The 23,534-nt window shown below is 40.9% G+C and overlaps 1 protein-coding gene across 3 annotated transcripts in view; it reads left to right on the top strand.

Moving 5' to 3' along the window:
• The window catches only part of ADD3 (adducin 3), a 91,978-nt gene that overhangs the window by 51,375 nt on the left and 17,069 nt on the right, over window positions 1-23,534 (top strand). For 2 of the 3 annotated variants that reach the window (XM_059477629.1, XM_059477627.1), the window contains exon 3: window positions 16,067-16,287. In XM_059477629.1, coding sequence (XP_059333612.1) covers window positions 16,096-16,287 — 192 coding nt within the window. In that variant the 5' untranslated portion in view covers window positions 16,067-16,095. Of the gene's footprint in view, window positions 1-11,493; window positions 11,687-16,066; window positions 16,288-23,534 lie in introns of those variants that run through there. The other variant, XM_059477628.1, reaches the window with a different exon arrangement.

The following is a 23,534-nucleotide window of genomic DNA, read 5'->3' as shown; positions in this document are numbered from 1 at the left end:
CTCACTGCCTAAAGCAAGGAAGTCTGAATTATGACAAAAGTTAATGGGAAAGTAATGGAAGGATTTGGCCTGTCCCTGTAGTTTTGGGACTGCTAACTTCTTTTAGCAGTCTATACTGTGTCTTGAGAATGCTGCAGTTCAGTTATGCAACCTTGGGAAGTTTCTCTTCCACTGAATGCACTGTTCCTTTATTAAGGCTAATGGGAGTCATGTGTTTGTGTCAGTGGGACAGCAGACCCTTAAAAATCTTTCTGGTAGATTTGGTGGAAACAGAGCTCACGTTCGTTATTGCTGTTCTGGGCAGTTGGATGTCTCATTAGCGGAATGTTAATGAGGTTCAGCGAACTTCATTACTGGACGAGAGGATGTGGTGAAAATATAAAACGAGTGACTTTTCAATCTTACAATTTCCTGTATTGTTGGATTAATTTCTGCCTGTTGTGTCCTTTCTCCCGTCCCAGTACTTACACGTTGTGTACCTGGAGTCTGGTGGATGTGATGCTGGGGGTGCTTCAGCCCTGGTGCCGGGGCTCTCTGCCCTGAGCCCACGCTGTGGCTCCTCTCTCCTGTGAAACTTACAGCAGTGACCCATAGATTGTCAATCCTTTTGCAACCTCAGGTAGGAAGCAGATTATAAATATCCAGCAGTTAGGAGCCAGATTTTAGCCGCGGGACTGTCACTGCAGTATCTTTCCTGAGTGCAGGGAGAGCTAACATGGCTTTGCCCAGCCCTGTGGAGAAGGCAATGGCGAGACCCACACCATCCCTTCACTGAGCAGATGTTCCTGCAAACCCCCACTAACAAAAACAAACCCACCAGGTCCCTGCCGAGCTGCAGGATGGGCTGGCCCCATGTGAGGCCGAGCCCTTGGCTGGCAGCGGGAATTCGCTTACCCTCGGAAAACGCGGCCTTTCGTTTTATCTCGCTGAGGCGGCCGCAGGGGAACAATGGGTTATTAGAGCATTGGAACAACACGGGCTTTGAGTGACCCCCGCGGTCCTGTGTTCTGCAGGCGAGGCTAAAAGCAGAGATTGGCTGCCCTCAGAGTTAATTTGGCAGCTGCTGCCTTGGGGCCTGGGCTGGCGGTGGGTGTGAGGTGAGGGTGGCCATGAGGGAGCAGGGAGAACTTCCCCTCAGGGCCCTCTCTGGGAAAGGGAAAGAAGTAAACACAAAAACAGAGAGCTGGCAAAGTTGAAAGTGTTCAGTTTGTTTTCTCTTTCTAGTATAAAATCTGTTTTCCTTCATTCTTCAGCTTTTAAGACAAAACCGTTACATTGCTGGTTTTTGCCGCTGGCAGTAAAAGTAGCTGGAAATGGCTGAATGGCAGGTGAAGAGTCCGGTCACAAGCAGAAAGGTGCTGACCTCCCCAGTTCTACATGGAATGGCACAGTCAGGCTTTCCCATCCCATGCAGGGTCCAAAGACTTTGATCTTAGATGTGGCCTTTGGAGGTGTCATCCTCCCTGAGGGTCATCCCCCTGAAGTTGTGCACATCGATGAGCAATTAGGTAGATTATGTCATTGATATCTCAGAAGTTAGATCCCAGGATCACAGAACAGACTGAGTTGGAAGGGACACACAAAAATCAAGTTCAATTCTTAGCCCTGCAAAGAAACATCCCCCAGAATCACACAATGTGCCCGAGAGCATTGTCCAAGCATTTCTTGAACTCTGTCAGACTTGGTGCTCTTACCACTGCCCTGGGGAGCTATTCCAGTGCCCAACCATCCTCTGGCTGAATAAGCTTTTTCTAATGTCTATTTTGCTGTACCAAACATTTGTTTTTTCAGAGTAAGGATGTAAGGCAATGTTTTAGCCTACAGACCAAGGTGTGTTCCAGGTATGCATGCTGCTGGTCTTGAAGGTGCACTTTTATTAGAAGCGCTCATATTTCAATGCTGGTAAAACATGTAGAGCTACAGAGTGGACATGAATTTTTAGAAAATCCAGAAGGCACACAACAGCCAGATGTTTGCCAGTAGCAATACTCCTCTTTTGTAAAGCAGAAACCCGTTTTTTAGTTCCTCAGCTTTCACTTACACACATACCCCTAACAACAACAAAAAAAGAAACCACCTCTCCTGATGACACTTCACTGTCCTGAGTAGAATTTTCCTGCCTCCAGGGCTGAAAGATGAGCCCCTCCAGTGAGTTATTTGTAGGTCAGCTGGTTTTCCCATGATGAGAAATAACAAGGTGATGAAACTAGTTTTATATTCTGGACTGGTGTACCTATTGCATGCTGAGGTTTTATGTGTATTTTTTAATGTGTTTTTCTCAAAGCACATAATAATGAAGAATTGTGGCATCCCCTTCCTGGGTAGCTATCTACTCAATATGCAAATGTATTCCCAATGCCCTGCTGGAAGCTTCCCAGTCAGTCCTCACAGAACAGTTCCTGCACTGCATCTGAGAGTCCAGAACCAAAGACTTTGCTGTCAGTATGGTGAAGGCAAAACGGGCTCTCCATGAAGGAGGAAATATTTAATAGTTATGATGTGCGCTTTTTTTTTTTTTTTTTTTTTTTTTCTTTTCTTTTTTTATCAGTTGGGGAAAAACAAGCGGTGGCAGCAGCTGTGCCATGTGAGCAAGTGTGTCATGAGCCTGCTGGGCAAGGCATAGTGAAGGGCATTATTCCTCTGGGAGGTTGGCACTGGCCATGGCCCTCCAGAGTTGCCACAAAGGATTTTCTGTTCGACATCTAATGCAACAAGCACATTCGTATGTTTGCAGAGGGTTTCCATGGAAACCGTGTAAACTGTGATGCTGGCAGACAGAGGCAAAGGTTATACTATTGTAGAGGCCCTTTTGTATTCCCTTTAAATGTTTCAGAGCAGCTATATTTCTTAACTGATATTCTGAGCCTGTGCAGCAATTCGTTCAGATTTTTGGTTTGGTCTTTTGTTTTTCCTCCTTCTCCCCCTTGTATTTTTCATGGTTGTACTGAGGAGGTCAGATGAGATGTAAGAATAACAACAAAAATGTGGGGGGGTTTTTTTGGGTTTTTTTTTTTGTGGTTTTTTTTTTTTTTTTTTTACATGGGATCACTTGAGTGTCATTATTTGAATTGACTTATCTTTCTGTTAGTGGTAATGATGCAATTGGAAATGGAAGGAGAGGGCACAAAAACAAATTCAACCCCTAGCAGTACATTTCTCATTTTTGTCAAGTGCTTTTATTGCTCAGGTAGAACTAACTTGGGTCATTGCTCACTGGCACCTGGAAAATTTTTAATGCTGGTCTCCTCTCAGAACAATGAACTTAAGCTATTTATAGATAGCAGTTTTAACACTGGCTAGCCTTTAGTATGCTATGAGGGTACATGCTGTTTTTAAATTTAACCTACAGATTTAAATTTCCAAACATACCTATTCCTTTGTTCATGTTTCAGAAGTACTCCCACCTTTGGCACAAACAGTACTTATTAAGAAGAAAGAAAATTATTGACTCTTCTATATCCAGGTTCCCCTTTCATAGTCCATGTTTGCAAAATTATGCTTGTTCACAACTTCAGCTTAATTATCATGGGAGGTTATTTTAAATGACTGGATCTGTGTCTGGGCTCATGCTGCAGGTCAGAGAGAGGTCCAGGTACTGCTTGTTCACGTGCTGCTCTATGAAAGTGAGATCTTACCTGATCTTGCTGTGCATGTATTCATTCCTGCCACTTAACTTTTGAACCTATTGCTTACTTTAAGCCAAATGTTGTACTAAGGTAAAAACATCATTTGCTTGTGCTTTACAGAAGCTGATATCTGATTAAAGATGTACGATTTTGATGCTGAGTACCTGAAGCACAAGTTGCTCAGTCCATCTGATTATAGGGCACTGACTAAAAGAAAGTCCAGGTTAAATGTAGAGAATTAACTGAACTCAATCACAAGTTTGCAGAATCAAGAGATAATTAAAATTCTCGGTTTTAAAGACTAAAACGTATTTCCTGCAAAAGGGGCAAAAACCTTTCAGGTGTATAAAATATTGCAATCTTAAATAGAAAAGTAACATTAAGGCATTGGGTTTCTGAACTTGTGAAAGTGCTGTCATAATTACACAAGGCAGCACTTACTTTTTGTGGATACAAGAATGAAACAGCCAGCTTGGAGAACTTACTGTTGTGGGAGACAGTTTCTAACAGAGAATGAAAATGGAATGTGCTGTTAGCTCAGGATGGCTGCTGATTTACTTTAGGACAGCCAGGCATGCCCACAACCTGCTGCACCATGCCAGGAGTGGCCAGGAAAGGATAGCTTTGTTTGTTTACTTATTTCTCATGTTTTGCTATTTATATATCAGATGTATAATTATTAAAGGCTTCATATCCAGTGCCTCGTGAATGTGGCATTTAAAAATAACTTCAAAAAAATAAACCATCCATTTTAGTCTTCCAGAAACCACTGATCTCCCGGTCCAGTATCACACAAACCATATGTTAAATATGACATGAAAATGAACACAGGATAGATGTAATGAAAACCTTTCTTCAAGTTTCATCCAGCATAATTGTATAATTGCACTCTCTGAGGGACGGGGGTTGTGTGCCAGGTAGGAGTGTTTCTCATTATGAATTCCACTTTCCTGAGTTTGAAGCCAGAAGTTTCAAGAAAAAGTCTGTTCATATAACACAAAACTTTGCATGCTTTCATCACATCATACTGACTGCTTTTCAGTACAAACTTTGATTAGTTTTGATAATTTATCACAGAGAGAGAACATGTACTGATGAGGTAGGCCAAAATCAAAATTCCTTAGCAATTTGCCAGAGAATTAAAAAGAGCAAAATTATAAACCCACAGCAACCCCCAAATGGTATCTTACATGCTTGTTTCAATGCACACTGGAAGCATCACTCAGTAATTAAAATAAAAATAGAAATCCAGCTATCTCCCTGCCCAAAATGCTGCAATAAATTAGCAAGTTAGAGGAACACATCTTATAGGAAAGAAATAAATTTAAGTACTGCCAAACTCTAAAAGCAGCACCTACTCCTGTTCTTCCAGAAACCTTTGAGATCAAACTTCCAAAACCAGATCAGTCCTGCAGATTCCCTTTTTCCTCTTTGGATTAAGAAATGAGTTCCAAAAAAAAAGATGTGGTTGCTCCTCATCCCCACTGTGGTTAAGGCAGAGCTCAGAGCTCTGGCTGCCCTGGGTCGGTGCTGTCCTCCACAGCATTCCAGCACGTCTGTGGGAGCTGTCATGAAGGAGCCCTTGGCAAGCATCTAATCACCTACTATTCAGCACTGTATTAATCAAGTTTTGTGGTATTTTTTGGGCATGTTCTTGCATGGAGATCTTTAATTCTTTGAACAGTATTAGGTCTTCACAGATGTTTATAAAAAAACTCACAAAGCACCCAAAACAAAAGTGAAAAAAAAACCTGAAAAACCTAGAAAAGATGTTACTTACTTTTATTCATCCAGTAGATGGACTCTCCATAGCCTCAGACATTTTTTAGTATCATCAATAATTTTCTTATGGTGTAAGGTGAAATGCTGTTTACCTAGGATCATTGCCATTAGTTATTCAAATATTGAGGGAAAAAAAGCATCACCAAAGCTCAGAAGATAATGTCATTTTTCTAAAAATCACTAATTGACTTTTAAATTTGTTGCTTTTAATTCTTAATATTAGAGTTGAGGAAAGAATTTACCTCTACATTTCAGGCTCTGAATTCAGCCCATGGATGAGGTGTCAGATACTTCCACGCAGTACACAGGTTTATTTGCAAACAAGCCAATAGCATTTTCGGGCCAGGTTTACTTATGGGCTTTGGAAATTCAAATAAAAATACTCAAGTATTTAGTTAACTAGAAGACAGATCCATCTAATATATTTGTTGGCTTCAGAATATTCTTGAAATTACAAACAACAAAAAAAGCCAGTAGAAGGCAAAATTGGAAGAATTGTTTGGGGAAGGATTTGAGGGAGAGTCTTTAGTGCTGCATGTGACTGATCAAAGACTGCACGTGCCTGCAAAATTATAGCAGAGTCTTTGCAACTGGAATTCTGAGCTACTGATGCTGCAGCTTCTTCAAGTCCCTGGTTAGAGGAGAAAGTAGGAAGCTTTTCTTCATTCTTCACTTGCATTACAATGCTGTAGTACAAAGTGAGTGTCTACTGAAGCAGTCTGGGGTGGATGGCTGCTTGTACCACCTTGGCTGAAGTTCTCTTCTCAGTACATTGGACCATCTCCTCTTTAGACATGAAATATTCATGCTTCATGCAACTGAGATCAAAGGAGAGGACGGTTTGAGTCTCTAGGACAAGTGTTCAGTGTCAGCTGGTGTTCCATTCTAAGAACAATCACAGATGTGTGCAAGTCCCCATGATTTTGTGTAGCATGCCAGGATGCATCCATACTCTGTAGTACCAGAGTAGTTAGCTGTGGAGTGTCTTTTATTTTATCCAAGTTTCCAGGGCTTACAAGTGATGATGGAGGAGGAGAATTATGGGATAACAGTGCATAATTGCTTGCTTGTACTGGAAAATAATAGTAACCTAATTATGAAATATTTATGTATTCTGCTTTTGACTTTTAAAATACTGCTCTTACTATTGGGCTTGATGCTGACTCACCCTACCCCTCACTGTTTGTCTTACCAAAGCTTTTGTTAGTAAATCTTCAGCACTTGTTCAGAGATGTGCTGGCTGCTGCTCTGGGCACATCTGCTTCTCTGTTCAGTGCTGTGGTTAAGTCCAAAGTGACCTTCTGCCATTAGCTGGGCTTGCTTGAAATTCAGGGGAATAGTTTTCCATTCCTGAAGGTGTAGAAGACCTTCGGCTCTCTAAATTCAATTTGCTTTTCTAATTCCATGAGCAAAAGGTGGCAGAGACAAGAAGGAGGTCAAATTCAGGCCAAGTCAATTGAGATTGATGTGCATATTTGTATAGGTTAAACTTTGAATGCATGCGAAACTTTCTGCATGTGCTAGTTGGGTAGTTTGTGAGGGGGTTTAATTATTTTTAAGCAAGCTGAAGACAATATTAACCATGTGACTATACACAGAAGAAGGGTTTCTCACTGCTGTAAATCCTAGGGATTTCCCTGGGAAGGATAATTAAAGCAACATGCTGTGAACGTAGCTAATAAAGTAGTTGCCTTTTGAACTTTTGAGTAGGTCAGGCAGGTCCTTGTGGCCCTGCTCTGCTCCACACTTTCCCCTGCTCTCCTCCCCAGATTTTTTTTAACCCTCTTTCCTTTGTGTAACCACTGTAGACTCAAGCTTCATGGAGAGATGTGCTTAGCACAATTAGGGAATGGTATTTTCAGAGGTGGGGGACTGAAACGTGCACTGGGAGGGGCAGGATTGCCTCAAGACAGCCAGGAAAACATGAAAAATTGTAGCATAAGGTATGTGTAACTTAAGTCCTCTAAAGATGATAATTTTTTAAGTATTAGGGATGCAGCTATAGCCTCCATCAAATTCTGTGTGTTTGTTCACTTTTCCCTTGTTATGTTTTGACAGTCACAAACATTTGTTTATAAATGGACCAAGGAGAGGAAAAAATGTCCCATATGCTAAAGCAAGACTAATTTTGGTAATGGAGAAAAAAGAAAGTCTTGGAGCCTTGAATGGGGTGAGAGAAGACACTCTCAGCATAATCTGTGAATAGTGATTTACAGTTTTTTGTCCCTTGTGCCATCTCATGGCTGATATAAGCTGTTAGTCCTATTAACAGAGCCTTCATTCTACAGCTCAATTTGAACTTGCCTTTTTAAAGCGTTTATTAAAATAAGGGGATATAGTTCTTTCCTCACAATGCCTAAGGTTTTTTCACTTGCTCATGGCCAGTCAGTGGCAATGTGCCTGCTGCACAGTCAGGCCTGGGCTTGGCTGGCATCATTTGTCTCACACTTTCATCAATCCCTAAAATTATTATCTGTAAATTCTAGTTAAAAACCTTAAGACAACCATAACATTACACTAAGCCTCTTGTTCATATGTGAAATCAATATACGTAGTTGTGTTGTTTTATCTAAAATATTTTGAGTTTTTAACTACAGCTATCATAAATCAGCTTTTTGAAATGCCCTTGTTTTCTGTTTAATGTGAGAATGGTATATAAGTCAGTAAAATGTTCAAATTCCTTTTTTGAGAGGCTAGCCAGTTTATTTTGACATGGTCAAGCTGCTATTGGTGTATTAATGCGATTATGTTGTTGCTCTTCATATAAAATTTATGGCAAAGTGATTCAGAGATCCCAAGATGAACTGGGGAGAGTTGTGCAGGGTGTGGTGCATAATATTAATAAAGATACAATTTGTCCTGAAGAGTGTATGATCGAAGACCTGGCACAATTTCATCTTTTCTTCAAGTTTCCAGTTACAGTTGTCCTACTGAGATTAGCTGCTGGCCGGGTTTCCCAGTGCTCTCTTGTGAGTTATGGAGGGCGTTGTGCTGCAATTCTGTATGGTCAGTGCATGGTGGTGGTCTTAAACAGGGTCTACACTGAGCTGTCAGTGGTGCTAAAGGTCAAGATTTGCTGTGAAGAGAGAGGAACTCCAGGGGTTTGGGCTATAAAAAGGTTTAGCTGTGTGCTGCCATACACAAGATTGGTTGTTGGTGTAAATATTTGTAAAATCCAGCAGTTGCCTCATGTCGATCATCTGGGTTGCCCACTGTCACAGCCTCTGACCCTCCAGCGAAACCCAGGAGGCAACTGCTTTGGCCATGACATTTCTCAGGATAATCAAACTGCCATAAATCACCAAGACTTTTCATGTGCCCTGGGATTGATAAGAGGTTTCCCTGCTCTCCAATGTCACACATTGTACCAGTGATCCAGGACGGCTCCTGCAGGTTGCTGGGAGTAGTCCTTGTTACTCCAAATGGCTCTATCCAGGTTGATGCGAATCAATGGATTTCAAAATAAGTATTTACATAACAGACTTCTTTCTTCTATTTCATAACCTTATGTAGATTTTTATATAAAGCAGAATTGTTTTCCCCTGCATCTGTGCAGGTCAGGAACAGCCCAATAAAAAAGTCACCAGAGGAAGCTGGAGAGTTTGCAAGGGAGGGAGAGGGAGAGGAAGAGTGTTGTGAAATATGGAAAGCTGGGACTGCCATCAGCTTTTCCAGTGAAGTTTTCTTTTCACAGAGAAGTTCTTATTTTATACTGTGGAGGAGCCCATGTTTCATGTTTTCCAGGTGACACAGGGACATTGTTCAGCCATTGTCTCTGTGTGTGGGCTGTGTGTGTGCCTACTTTCACAGCTTAATACGGATAAGTGCTACCAGAATGTAATCTTTGAATTTAGCTCTCTGTTGTCTGCTAACTCGTGAAATATTTTTAGGTGACTTAAGTACAAGTGATTATGTAGATAAGCAGGGGTAAGTCTTTAAAAATAAAGTGCTTTTCATTGTCACCTGTGTGAATTGTTTCACCAACAAACTCTGTATTCCTCCTCTGCTACTTTTCAGTGACTAGTTTGCATGTGTGACCGGGTTTGTTCTGACTTGCATGTTTTGTGCACAGAACATGATAATCTCAAAATGTTCATAATGTCTGCACAATCTTAACAGTTTTTGTGTAAAGCAAGAAAACATTTCATGGAGCAGAGCAAAGAAACCATTATACTGCTGATTGCTCAAGTGTCATGCAATGCAGTGATGGCAACATCCTGGTTATGTACCGCCTCTCCTTGGCACAAGAGGTTCCACATGGGCAGGGTGGATGTTGGATCTGAACTCCCAGGGTTGAGCTTCTGAGACTGGCATTGTCTTTTATCATACTGACTCTCAGAAAAGGATGACAGCATAATTTGCTTATCAAGGGTTCCCTCCCTTTTTTCACATGAAAAACTCATGCAGCAGTGAAGGAAATAGTTTGGGTCTACGGGTTAAGCATGCAAGTTCATTTATGAGACTCCACACATGCAAATAGCATTTATGGCCATGTGGTAGAGCATATTGGATACATCAAACCAGCATTCTGGGCTCCGGAAGTTTTTTCCCCACTTGTGCTGAAAAATGTTGGCAGGCCAGGCTGCAAATGTGGAGGTGCAGGCTGCACCTGCTACAGGCTGAGTGCATTATAAGGAACCTTCCTTAACAGAGAAAAAACATCGCCCCTGCAGTTAAAGGTAAAGCTGCAGGTCTCAAATTCACATGTTCTGTGTGGCTGTCAGCGACCCACTTAGTTCTCACTTCTTGACAATAAAGTGTCTCTGGCTCTGTTCCAGTTTACACTGAGTAAAGTGTGAGTTGCACAGCTTGACCATTTGTGTTGACTTTAACATTGCATGACGTAACTGGGAAAAAAATAATGCTTTAGATTTAGCACAGCAACACAAAAACAAGGTTCAAATGCGCTCAAATGCTTATTTCTTTGGAAAAAATATATCTTGATGCCATACAGTCTCTTTAATGTGGTGTCTGAAAAGAGATGATCATTTTATTACCTTGCTCTGTTTAAAAGCAGAAGGACTTAAATGTGCAATGCTGGATTAGACTATTTGATTAGTAACCAGTTTGGGCTGCAGTATGACAAATTGTTTATGGCTGCATTGCTACTGGAAGCAATGGTGTTTGACACTCCTGTATCATCATTATCTTTATTTCAAAACAAGCATTTGTGTAGATATGCAGCTAACTGGCAGGGTAACTGATAGAGCTGAAAATTAATCCATTTAAAAAAAAAAAAACAAGCTAACTTAAAAAAACCCTTACAGGCATTTGCTGGTATGAAACTGAAGATGTGATAAAGGGGAAAAGATTGAATGGCTGGGCAGGCTGGGAGAAGATATGGCTATTTTAAAATGCAAATTAATTTGTGTCAATTTGATGGTGTCATTTGGCTTGAGTACTAGTGTAAGGAATTCCTGTATATTAGTAAAATCAGTTAATAAAATTTTGAACAAATACTACCTATCTAGTTATTTCCAGTTCTACAAATTGAGTTTAGGAAATAATAGCATCTGAACACACATCTTACTCACCTGAACAATGTGTAAAGTAAGAAAATCCCAAATCCATTGTAAGATAAAAAGAAAAATGAACTTTTTCAACTTGGATATTTATGGTATTTGATGTCCCCATCAGGTGAATTTCAGAATTAATTTAATTTTGAGGTGCTTATCCAAATTATGTTTTTTGCCTTAAAAGAGTTGCAGTTATTCATTTGTGTGTCATTACTAAAATATGTAGGAGGGAGGACGAACAGTTAACTTTCTAGTGCCAGAAAATAACATTGGTGACCCTCTTGTCAGTCCACATTCCCCTACATATTTCCCCATCCCTCTGAACCGTTCCCCCATATTCCTGAAGCGTGTGTGCTGCTGCCAGCTGACGTAGGCAGCTGACGGTGTTTGCTAAAGCCAAGTCTTTGATTCAGACTGGAACCTGTTTCATGGGGAGGCTGGAACTGAGATCAAGAGACGCCCAGTTTGCTTCCAACAAGTCTCCTGGCAGACAAGATATTGGAGGGGGGGTGTTGGGGAGAGAGAGCAGACTGTTCCTTAAAAACAAGCAGGCGAGAGATCGCAGGGGCAGAGCAGCTCAACGTGCTCCTGAGAGGAGCTGCTCCGATGAGGGGCAGCCCAGACCCCAAATCAGCCACAGCAGTTAATGATGCTGTGCACACACTGCTGGCTTGCAGTGCTGGGAACTCTCAGTAAGATGGATTGCACTGCATAGAGAAAATGGAGATGTCTGAAACCAGCCAGAAAAGATCAGCATAAAAGGTAGGTTAATGTTCTGTTGCTAGGTGATCTAATAATTTGGTCCTTTCACTGTTATTCTGTCTGGTGGTATTTATTTTTATATACATTCAGTGCATTATGAAAGATATAAATATATCAAGTCAGTGCTTTCTGGGGGGTTCTTTCTCAATATAAATTTTCCTTTCATTTGGTCTCCTGCACTTTTTTTTACTTTAGTACTTCTTGTTTCTCTGACCTCATTATTATTTTTGTGATTTGACATTGAAAATAGTTATTGCAACAAAAGCAACACAGCAGGTTAACTAGATTTTACAGAGTGTCAGATGGGGATGCTCAGGATGTAATGTTGCAACCTAAAATCAACAGTTCCAAGTTCCTGGAAAAAAAAATTGAAGCTTTCATTAAATGAGACTAACTCCTAAGTAGAGAGATAAACAGCTTCCTGGCAGAGGGGGCATGTTCTACTTTCTCTGTAGCCCAGTTACGGGTTTGAAATACAGAGCAGGATATGGAAGCCAAACCCATGAGCTATATAAGGCATCAAAGCACTGGAGGACACGACCTGTTTTCTTTTGTATCAGAATTGAGTTCAGCATGAACCAGGAGGGCAGAGCTCGGAGGGGGAAGTGGTGTTAGATTAACAAGTTACGTTGTAGCAAGACCTTGTGAGCCCTTTTGTTTTACAGGTCCTTACAAGTATTTTCAGTGGAGATGAGGGTTCTGTGCAACAAAAATTTATCCATTTTGAATTTCAGTTCTTAGTTAGGCTAAATTGGAGCAGTTGAACCAAGTGTGAGAAAACTGTGAGCCGAAGTGTGGGCTCTTCTTTAACTTTGAATCTCTTTTTAGTGTGTCAGCATGTGCATGTTAGGTCAAAATGTGGGCTAAAATGTGTGCCTCAGCAGGCCAGGCGTGATGGCTCTCACCAGGATACAATCACATCTGAGTTTATATTTGATTTTTGTGTATGTTTCTCTGTTCTGACCAGTCTAGATACAGTGTCTTGTTGCTGTAGGGTCTCTCATTTCTACCTGTGCCTCAGTCTCTGCAATTAGTCTGGAGCATGCATAAGTAATGTTAGCTAGTACTGTTTAGGAAGGTGGTAGCTCACTTTCTTTGATTCATAAACAGCATTGGAGGGGGTGGAAGCCAAAAGTAGCCTTGCAGCAAAGCCGATTTCTTCTCTAGGCACAAGTATCACACGCATACAATGTAAAAAAAAAAAAAAAAAAACAAAAGTGGAGGAGAGGATCCTCTATCACAATTCATAGATATTGAGATCTGGATTTCCTGTAAATACTTTTGTCTTAATGCTGGTTCTATGCTGAGAAGGAGATATTAATTTTTTGATCCCCTAAAGCTGCTGGTATTTTTAACAAATATCCTCCTCCTTAAAAAAAAATCAGTAGAAGATGCAAATAAATAATAAAAGAATGGTTGATTTGTTTGAAAATTTTCCAGGAAACAGTAGGGGTTATATGAGAGTCAGCCTGGGCCCAACAGAGCGGGCATTGAACCAGACCTAATAAGAACAACTGGACCCAACACCCATATTATGTTCAGTAATGAAGGAGTTTTGTACTACAAGGACTTCAGTGTTGTAATCTTAATGGCTAGAGGTAACAAACCAGGCTGAAAGCAAAGAGGAAAAACTAAAGTCCAAGGCAATTAGAAAAATCTCTTTCGTGGATTTTGGGTATTGCCAGTCACATTTGTGCAATTTTTACAGATGAATGGGCTTTTCTGTGACTGTAAGAATGAATTGTAAAGTAATGGACTTGAACTAATTATGTCCTATAAACCTATAATAATAACAATAAATGTGTTTTGAAGTTCAGACATGCGTGTAGTTGATCCAGCCAACTGAGTCGATGAGCAGCTGAGCAAGTCTCCTACTTGGGGTTAACAGGTCAGGTTTTAGGCAAATAAATGGTCAGATAAGACAACTCCAGGGAAGGAGGAAAAGAGCAGGAGGCACAGCTGGTCACCAGTTCAAGCAAGGTTCTTGCTATCTGGCTTTCTAGACTGGTTTTAGTTATCTGCAAGTGATGGAAGGTGTCTGTTCTGGCTCAAATGGGGGTTCTTATCCCAACACAGATGGAGAGCAGTGAAGGCCGACAGGTCTGGTCTTGAGTTTTTCTTACCTTGTGGCATTTAGGCAGTGATTTCATGGTCTTATGTTTTCTCCTGATGCTTTTTTTCTTTTTCTTCTTAAACCTCACCATTTTTTGGCAAGGGGGAAAGGGAAGGTACACACAGGGCAGTGGAGCAGAGACATAATACACAGTTACATTTATAAGGGTATTTTTCCTAAGTGGTGGTCAGATCCCCAGACACCATCCCAAAAGTTAAGTCTTTAGAAAAACTTAAACTCCTTTCATACTTCTAGCAGATTTTTCCCAAACTCTCACTTCCTTGAAGCAAACTCCGTTTGCTTCCCAATATCCCCAAACTGATCCCACATCCCAGGCTTTCCAGAGGTCAGTCAGCAAATACTGAATGAACTCCTTCTGCACCCGAGCAGCACATGCAAAACTCACCAATATGTTTCCTCAGCCTCTGGAATGAAGCCATCAGAGTTCATGGAGCTTGTCTCCAGGATGTGAATTATACATCCCAGAACATGGTATGTTCATCCAGCATGCCAGGTACCTCCTGGGAGCTCTGTGTGTGCAGCTGGATAATGTTGCATCCCAGATGATGTTTTCTTTTTCTCTCTCTCTGTGGGAAAAAAAAATGGCAGGAAGAGCAAAACCAATTAAACCTATAGGAACTGTTGTGTTTTATCTCAATCCCAAATTTTATCATAATCTGTAGTATAAAAGAAAGTCACAGACATAGTTTTCTTGGCTCTTACCTGCTAATGCTTTCCCAGCTCTGTCACTGGTTTCTGTCTGGGGTTTCATACTTGGTGGCAGGGCTGCAGTGCCCCAGGATTTCATCCTTGTGCTCTCCTTTGCACTGTCAGCAAAGCTATTTGGGAATCAGTGTGGGAAACTGGCTGAAAACCAGTTTACATCCTCAGTCATCATGGTGTGGCTGAGCAGCAGAGGGTGTTACAAGGACTGAAAGGACTTGCTGCAGGCAGGAGGAGGGCTTGGGCTGCTGAAGCTGGGATTTCCACCTGGGAAATATGTGAGATTACAGTGGAGGCAGTCTGGATGCTTCACGTTGGCTCACTGTTCACAGAATGTCCCAAATGGTAATTGCAGTGCCACAAACGAGGGTGGGTGAACTGTGCCACAGAGCAAGGACACTTTGATCCACTGATACCAGAATGTCAAACCACACTGTTGAACACTGCTTGACTTGAGCTTTTTTCCTCTGAAGATGTGAATTTGCATACCAAATATTTTTTTCATGCAAATATTTTTATATTAAATGTATTATTGACTGTAGATATTTGCATGTTAAAATGTATTTTCATAATAAACTTATCTTGTCCTTCAAATCCTGCTTCTCTTTGTTCCTCAAACCTGAGAAAGTGTCCCTCTTCAGTAGCTTTTGAGGAATGGTGTTCCTGAGTGTGCTTTTGAGCCTGATTCTTTGTATGAAAATTCAGGTGTCTACTTCTTTCCTTTTGATCCAGTTTTGTTTGTGTTTAAAAATGCTTATCAGGTTTCTTAATGAGATTTTTAAGCTTTCTACCAAGACATGAAAGTGTTTTTATTGGTGTTTTTTTTTTCTTTTCCTAATGTAATGAGCTTCAGTGAGAATCTTTGCATACAATTGCACACAAAAGGAGATAAGCTAAAGCTCAGCTGTTTGCTGTGGATGTGGCCTCAGTGCTGTGTAAGCCAACATACAACCTCTGCAGTTCCCTCAATGTCTCCAAGTGCTTTGTGAAAGACCAGGCACCAGCTGGAGCTCAGTGGAAATTCCCTGGTGGTCCTTGAGTCCTGAAGCATTATCTTTAAGCTGTGGTTATGAGATGCTTTGAAAGTGCTGTAATTGAGGAATTTCTTCATTCAAGCTGGGAGATGAGCTCTGGGCAGATATTAAACAGGCCTTCTCTTCTGGGTGTTTACTTGAACAGCTCTGGAAGGAGAGCTGTATAAAAACCTTGGGAGGTGGTGAGTGTAGTGTGAAATTACAGAGGGAAGTTTGTCATAAAATGTACAATGGTCATTTCAAATGTCACTCCTAACTGTATGCTTTTTGGTTTTTATTTTACTTCAAATAAAGATGATTGTGCACTATCAGAGAACTTACTAATGGTTTTTAATCATTTTTCTAGACTCTTTCCTAAATTTTCTCATTGTGATAGTTACTCACTTGTTCTCCTTTCATTTTAGATGATCTGCAGAGACGCAAAGGGACATTAGTTGTGTCCAGACTTGGAAGTTCCATGCACTGGCCTCCTTTGAACTAACATTTTTCCCTGCTTTCCTTTTGTTTCAGGGGAAGCCCTCCCTGCACAGTGTTGAAGCATGAGTGCTGATGCCAGCCAGGTGATCACCACTCCTCCCCCTGCCACGATGCCTCACAAGGAGCGGTACTTTGATCGCATCAATGAGAATGACCCCGAGTACATCCGGGAGAGGAACATGTCCCCCGACCTCAGACAGGACTTCAATATGATGGAGCAGAGGAAGAGGGTCACCCAGATACTGCAGAGCCCTGTGAGTGCCACTAATGGGGAGTAAAATGGAAAGGGTGTTGTAAAAAAAGAAGTTTGTGTCACAGCTAGATGGAGTATCTCTGGACCATCTTCTAAGAAAAGTTGCTAAATAGATTATCCGGCATTTTGTTGGTGTGGTGTTTTGTCTGTGGGCAAGCAGCCTTTATAGTGTTGTTTTTTTCTCCTGATACTTTTATATTCTTGCATTGCATTGCAAGAATTGGTTCATTACATTGTTACAGAAAGATGTGGCTGGCTGCAGGGTTCCTAATTAAAACTTAGGGACGGGGAAGAGAGTGAAGGAGTCACTGGTCAAATAGGAACAAATTAGGGCATTACGTGGTGTTCTGCTTTCTGGGTTTGAATATTAACCTATCATTTGCATCAGGAATGCTTTAATTAACATTTATAATTGGGTTGAGTTTATTTAAAAGCTAGACTATGTTCTTTTTATGTCCTTGAGGGTGATCATACCCCTACTTAGCCACGTTAGTGCTCATCTACTGGTTGTGTAAGTTCAGTACTTGTGTAGACTACATATAAAAGTATTCAATCTATTGAACCACATTTGCAGTACTTTTAATTTATATTTTAATACCTGTATTCTTTGAGTTTAACCTGATGAATACATTGGAAAGCAATGCTGTTGCTTTGAGTATTTTGAAGCCATAGGGAGTGAGTAAGGCCTGTGGAATGATCCTTTAGGGGTATCCATGTGTAATGTGAGTATTGAGGATAATGGGACTGGAAAGGGGCTAAGCAGCTTTACAGATCCTTCTGTCTTAAGTTCTTCTGTAAATTGGGGTGCTTCTGTAATTTTTTTTGAAGCTTTTCCATATGTAAAGAGATTGCAAAAAGCTGTTAGTAATCACCCTATTATAGTCATCCATGAATAACAGGATTGTTTGCTAAAGTGTTGTCCTGGAGCGTCTCTTGGATCTGTGTGTTGCTTTGAGTATAACGTGAACCTGTTGACTAAGGAATTTATTATTTTTCAAGTCAATTTGTGCAAGCTTGGGTTTGCAGCCAGGCTCTTTTATAAGGAAAATACTCTAAGGAGGTACTGCATAATGTTTTAATTATGACCATTTTATGTTAAATACTCAACTATAAAATGTGATCAGAGTCATTCCTGTTAAAATACTCACATTATGAGTAGCCAGGACTCACAGAAAGACTAAATCTTTAGCCTAACAGATAAAAATAAGTTGGAGAGATCATTTAGTTTTGTATGTGATGGTGGTTTTTTGGTCCTTTTGATGACAGTATTGAATCTGATGAGTGTAACTATTTCATTAACGTTTTGTGGCATCTTTTGCCAAGTCTGCCAGATGTAATTGAAGTCCCTTTGCTGCAGCCTCTGTAGTGTTTTTTTATAGTAGATGCAATGTCAGCATCCAGATTTTTAGGAAGGGGTGTGAAGAGGTGTGTGAACCCCTGAGTTTAGGCTGCTGTTTTAACAGAAGGTTGTGGGACAGAGAGCTGCTGGGCTGCTGTCAGTGTCCTGCTGCAAGAGAAGTTGAGCCCAGCACTTTTTGGAAAGTGACTGTTCAGAGCTGCCAATAAGTTGCAAGTTTTTGTTGTGTAAGGGAACAGTTGTCCAAATAAACCAGGGGCCTGCTGCCTGCTTGGCTTAGAGAGAAATGGGAACGTGGGAGCTGAGTGTGGGATCAGGCATGAAGAGAAGTTGTCTGAGCTCCCACTTCCCCTCAAGTATCTCCTTTTATCCTCCCTTTTCCTGATACAGAAAATTTAGAGGAACTCTGCAGTGATTTCTCACGCAAGGAAATGAAAGCATTTTTATACAGTATCTGTGAGTAAATGTCCATCAAGGGAATTTCAGCATTTATTTGGGGTGGAAGGTGCAGTGTGCCAGGCTCCAGGCTCCAGCTGCTGTGTGCCATACTGTCCCTGGGACTCAGGACTGAAAACATTTACCTTGTTTTCTTGAATTTAAAGTTTATCACACAATGGCCAGAAAGTATTGTTCCTGTTACCAGTCTGTGTAACACAGGTTCAGGATTGAATTGATGAGCATTGTCCATAGTGTTTTTGTTCTATAGCTGCAGAATTACATTGTGTTAGATATTTTCATGGAACTTTGTTGCTTTTCTGGATTACTCCACTTGACAGAGAGAATATAATTGTAAGGTGTTTAGAAGAGGAGAAATTATGAGATATAGTTGTCAGGTGTTGAGAAGAAAAGAAATTATGAGATGCAGTTTAAGGAAGAGCTTGCTTTGCTGGTGAATCTTCACCCAGCCTTACATCTATAAATGCATGTCTTCACCAAGCCTTGATAAATGCATTCAGATCAAAGAAATAGTCAATGACTCCTCTTCTGGCAAGTATTAGTAAATGTGAAGTGTATGTAGCAAGGACAGCAGCTGTCTTAAAAGTACACAAGCATGTTGTGGTGGTGATATATTGAGGTGAGCTCTTAAGATGCACTTTCTGTGAGCAGAGGTGCAAAACTAAAGGATTAATCACTGTCACATAGTAGGAAGCTTCGGTACTAATTTAATCTAGTTTTATTAACAAGGTTTTTTTTTATTTCTTTCAAGTGGGAAAGTCTAAATCCTTTAGAAATACAATAAATTAGAGAGTATATTTCAGGAACCACAGTCTATATTACTCAGTGCATGTTGTTGTAAGGGCTACAGGCCTGACCAGACACCTTCAGACATCAAGCTGCTGCATCTCTCTGATGTACTGTTTGGTGCCCATACTAGTGTGCCATCTGACTATTCCTCTCTGATGTGCAATTTCCCTTTCCTAAATTAAATAATTTAAAAGCTACTGAAAAGCTATTTCCATTACCTCTGATGTTTGCTAATGTCTTGGAGTCTGTTCATATTAAACCTTAAACAAATCATAGCTGTTTTCTGACCATTGCCCATGGAGAATGTCCTGACATTATCAGTGAGTTCTCAGATGTGTTTGCCTAATGCTGCATGTAGCCCCTGTAGAATCTGATAAACTGAACATGTTTGCTCTTCTGTGGCTGTTAGAAAGGTGGAAAGAAATTAAAATCAGCTGGCCCTGAGCAGCCTGATAGCATCCAGAAGTACTGCTGGCCAATCTTAGCATAAAGCCATTTAGGTTTATTTAGTAACATCTTCAGTTTCAGAGGATTCAGGTAGCATGTTGTTATTTTTAAAGAAAGGTACTGCATTTATACAGTGGGCTAGTTTTATTGCTTATTGGGTTCAAGATAATTGCCCTATAATATACCCAAAATCTGAAAAGATAGGATGGTTGTTTTGGGATTTATTTTATATTTTCCAACTTAACTCTGCAATTAAAAACAGTTTTGTCTGTATGCTAAACAGTCATATGTTGCTTGTTACACAGAGTTACTGTGTTTTTCACAGAACAAAAATATATTTGCTGTACCATCAAACTCCTTACTTCACTTATGGTACACAAGTCCTTCTGGCCTTTATTTCCTTCTAGCATTTCTCTGATGCTGTCACCATAGCAACCAGAAACTCTTAAAGCACTTTTTAAAAAAAAGGGCAGTGGTTGTGCAAATATGATGTTTATGAAAACTGAGCAGCCAGTTCAGCACTGAGGAGCTGAGTGAACATAAAAATGGGGAGAAGATCCCCACAGCCATGGTGAAGCAGGGAAGGTGTTGGATGTTTCTGCAGGCAGGCAGCAGTGTCACACTGCTTCCAGCACAGTGACACCATGTGAAACAACTGTCCACCCAGCAGAAAAGCTTCTACAGGCTTCAGCTAGCAGGACAATGTGTGTAACCCAATGGGAAATTAGGATCAGGGCTTAGGCTGCACTGAGGAGTACCTTCCATCCCTTTATATTGATGTATTGAAAGGAAAGCTACAGGTGAGGGTGGAAATAGGAGAGGATGCATTCCTGTACAAAAGATGTCCTTATATATGAGATACATGTTTTTTTTAATATATATATATATATATATTTGTTCATTATTTTTACTAATGGAAGAAGAAGTTGTGTCTGGAGCAATGAGTGGAACAGCTGTTTTATGTAAACATAAAAATGCCCAGTTACTAAAATTTAAATGTGCAGTTTATGTTTTTAATTTACCGGTGAAGTTTTGTGTGGCTTCTTGAGACCCATTGGATGTGCACTGGCTATTTTTACATATAAAACATAGCTATTTGGAGCTTGGGAATTTTTTTTTCTAAAGTTGAGCTCTGTGTTGGCAGGATCCCATCAGGCTTTACTTTAATTTAGTGCTGGATTTAGAGAGTGTCTACCAACCCACTGTGACTCTGCAGGGAATTCAGGGCCACTCTGGCTTGGTACTGCCATTGCAGGAAGGCTCAGGTGAAACTATCCAGACTGAAAAATTTGGGGGGGTTGTACTGAGGTTAAGAATGTACTTCTGTGCTGTGCCTCCCTTCCTGCCTTGCACATGCACACCCCCCTGCCTCCCACACTTGCCGGTCTTGCCCAAAAAAAACATGGGGAGATAACTATACAGCTTAGCAACTCTTCTATTCAGAGGTCTGCCTTAGCATGCAGTATGCAGGCAGATTTTTCTCCTCAAAAACAAGCAATCTCACCCACACTTGAATTTTTTTCCTGGATATGTTATTTTCAAACCATCAGGACAGAGATGAAGGATGATTTAGTTTATTTTTTTCCCCCAGCTATTGCTGTTGTTTAGCTTACTTTAGTTTGTATCGAGTGAACATCCAGTATTTTTGCAATACCACTCCCTTTTGGGGCAGTTTATTTTCTTAAAAATATAAAAGTCCTTTCAGTTCCTCATATGTTTTGGCTTTTACTGCTCTTTTCTCAGAAGTTCAAAAGCCTTTCACATCCTTCAGAAGCCTCACCCATTGGCCACAAAGAACACACAACCTTTTGCATCACCTGAGGACCTCCTCACTGGGCAGTCCTCTCACCTGCAGCTCCCTGCTCTGGCTTTTGTCTTCTCTGACATCTTCCCAATATCCTGCTGGGAAGTCATGACTCTCCTCCCATGCCAATAGCTTATTTAGTTGCATGCTTTCATCATACAACCTGTGCAGCATTTTGTTCACCCAGAGGCGAGAGCTCAGTTGATATGTCATTGAAGACATACTACAAAATGTCCCTTAAAGATCCCCTGTGCACTGTGACAACATTTTAACTGAGAGGGAGTTTGTGGTCAGGGTAACATTGTCTCAAATCAAGGCCATGCACTGGATCTCTGTGGGGACCCAAGAAATCCCCATGCCCAGCTATCATTCTATCATTCATTTCTGTAGCTGTGGTGAGCACTGTAAATTCACACCAAAGTCCTCCACCACAACTGCAGGTTGTGAGAATTTCCCTTCTTTCTATCAAACTGGGTTCCCTTCACTCCACTCTATTTCCATATTGCTCCTTTCCACTTAGTTTGACCTGTATTTTTTTGTCATTAGATATAAATGCCACCAGATGAACAATACCTGGAAAACCTTGGAAAGCCATGACTGGTGACTTTTCTCCTTGGCTGCATCCAGAACACCCTGCAAGAGCTCTGCCATCCCTCCTAGTGCATCCTCACCATGTGTGCTCCCACCCTTCCAAGTCCTGCACTTACTGAAAATCCCACTTAATTATGCCCAGAAATGAGTGAGACCCCTAACAAGCTGAAATTTGATTTTGTCTAGCATTTTACATTTCATTGTACATTCCAGTTACATTCATTACATTTCATTTACATTCCATTTGGCAGGATGTATGGTATGGCTTTGCTCCACGAGAGAACACGAGGGAGGGACCAGACCCCCATGCAGAGCAGCAGTTGTGTGAGTGGCTGCCTCTGGGTTGGTGGGGATGGGCTTGGCAGAGGAGTTGAGTGCTTCAGGTTTGGCTGTAATCATGGGGTATCTCTAGGCTGCTTATCATAGGAGTGAACACTCTGCTGCAGCTCATGGAGGAAAGCCAGTGTGCACCAGGTTAGAGGAGCTGGAAAAACTGGCACAGGCTGAGCTCTGTGTGGGGAGCGCCTTGCTGTCAGCCCAGTCACTAAATCCAGCCCAGGTACCCTCACCCTTCAGTGCAAGCAAAGAGATTACTATAACTTCAGCTAATTCCCCATATTTATGACTGAGGCTGCTTCTTTTTGTCTTAACCCAGAAGCCCCATCCCCCTTGTTCTCTTTCACAGCATTGACAAACACTTTTTGTGACTCTTATCTTCTCCCCGCCAGCCTTCGCTCCCTGGCGGTTTTTTTGTGGCCAGCTCCACCCTTTTCCACTGAGGGCTCTGGCTGTTTGTATCTAAACTTCAGTCTTGAAAGAGCCTCTAAGGAGCTGTGCTGGCTGTTTCATTGAAGGTCTTCCTCTCACATGCAGCCGTGTTTACAGCACAGGAACCAAAATTAACATCTCTTCACTCTCGAGGACAAAATACCAGTTAAGTTTTGAAACTTTTCTTCAGTGGTGGAGATTTGGCTTAGAGACTCTGTGTGGGTATGTTTAGATAAGTTGAATTATGCCCTTTTTAAAAATGGATTTAAGATATTAGAAACTCTGATCAAAATCGGCAAAAGCGAAAATAGTTGAATGAGTTTTTGGTTCATTTGGCAGTTTTAAGTCTAACGGCAGTGCTGCTGTTAAAGGTAGAGACCTCACATGTATTTTTTAGCTACTTTCCTGTAGAATGATGTGAAACTGATTAGTCATTACTGTTATTAGTCCTAATGTGAGCACGTGCTTTCCCCTCTTAAAGGTTTGCAGTGGTGTGGAGTATTTGTAGATGACTTGTATACCATTATTATTTGTTTATTTTATTTCTACTTCTTTTGGGTGGATACATGTGGTCAACAAAATCAGTGGTCAACAAAAAAGAAACAGCATAGGTAGTCAAAATACTTACAAGCCTTTGTACTTCTTAACATCCTTAGAGAGCTGCCTAGCAAGATGAAGAGACTAATACAAAGCTTTTTCATAACATCATTATTCTGCACTATGTATGTGTGAATCCATGTAAAATAAGTTATTCTAGCAAGTTAATTATTCTAGTTCTTCCTGAAAAATACTAGTTGTCAACTGGTACATGCAAATGTTGCTTTGATTCTTAAAAGCCCAAATTTACACTGTCACCTCACAGTTAGACTGTACTTCTGAAAGAAAATGGAAGTAAATGAGTCAGAACTGAGCTTGTTAACTTCACTCTTGACTTTCAGCCGATCTAAGTTGAGAGATTTTTCCATCTAAACTGCCTGAACCTATGATGTGTATTTGGAAGATGATTGCAAATAGTTCTGGAGAAGTAATTTTATGA

The sequence above is a fragment of the Ammospiza nelsoni genome, chromosome 8 (genome assembly GCF_027579445.1).
Source record: "Ammospiza nelsoni isolate bAmmNel1 chromosome 8, bAmmNel1.pri, whole genome shotgun sequence".
Taxonomy (NCBI): domain Eukaryota; kingdom Metazoa; phylum Chordata; class Aves; order Passeriformes; family Passerellidae; genus Ammospiza; species Ammospiza nelsoni.
Note: the sequence above shows the minus strand (reverse complement) of the source record. Positions and strands in the feature narration are given on the sequence as shown.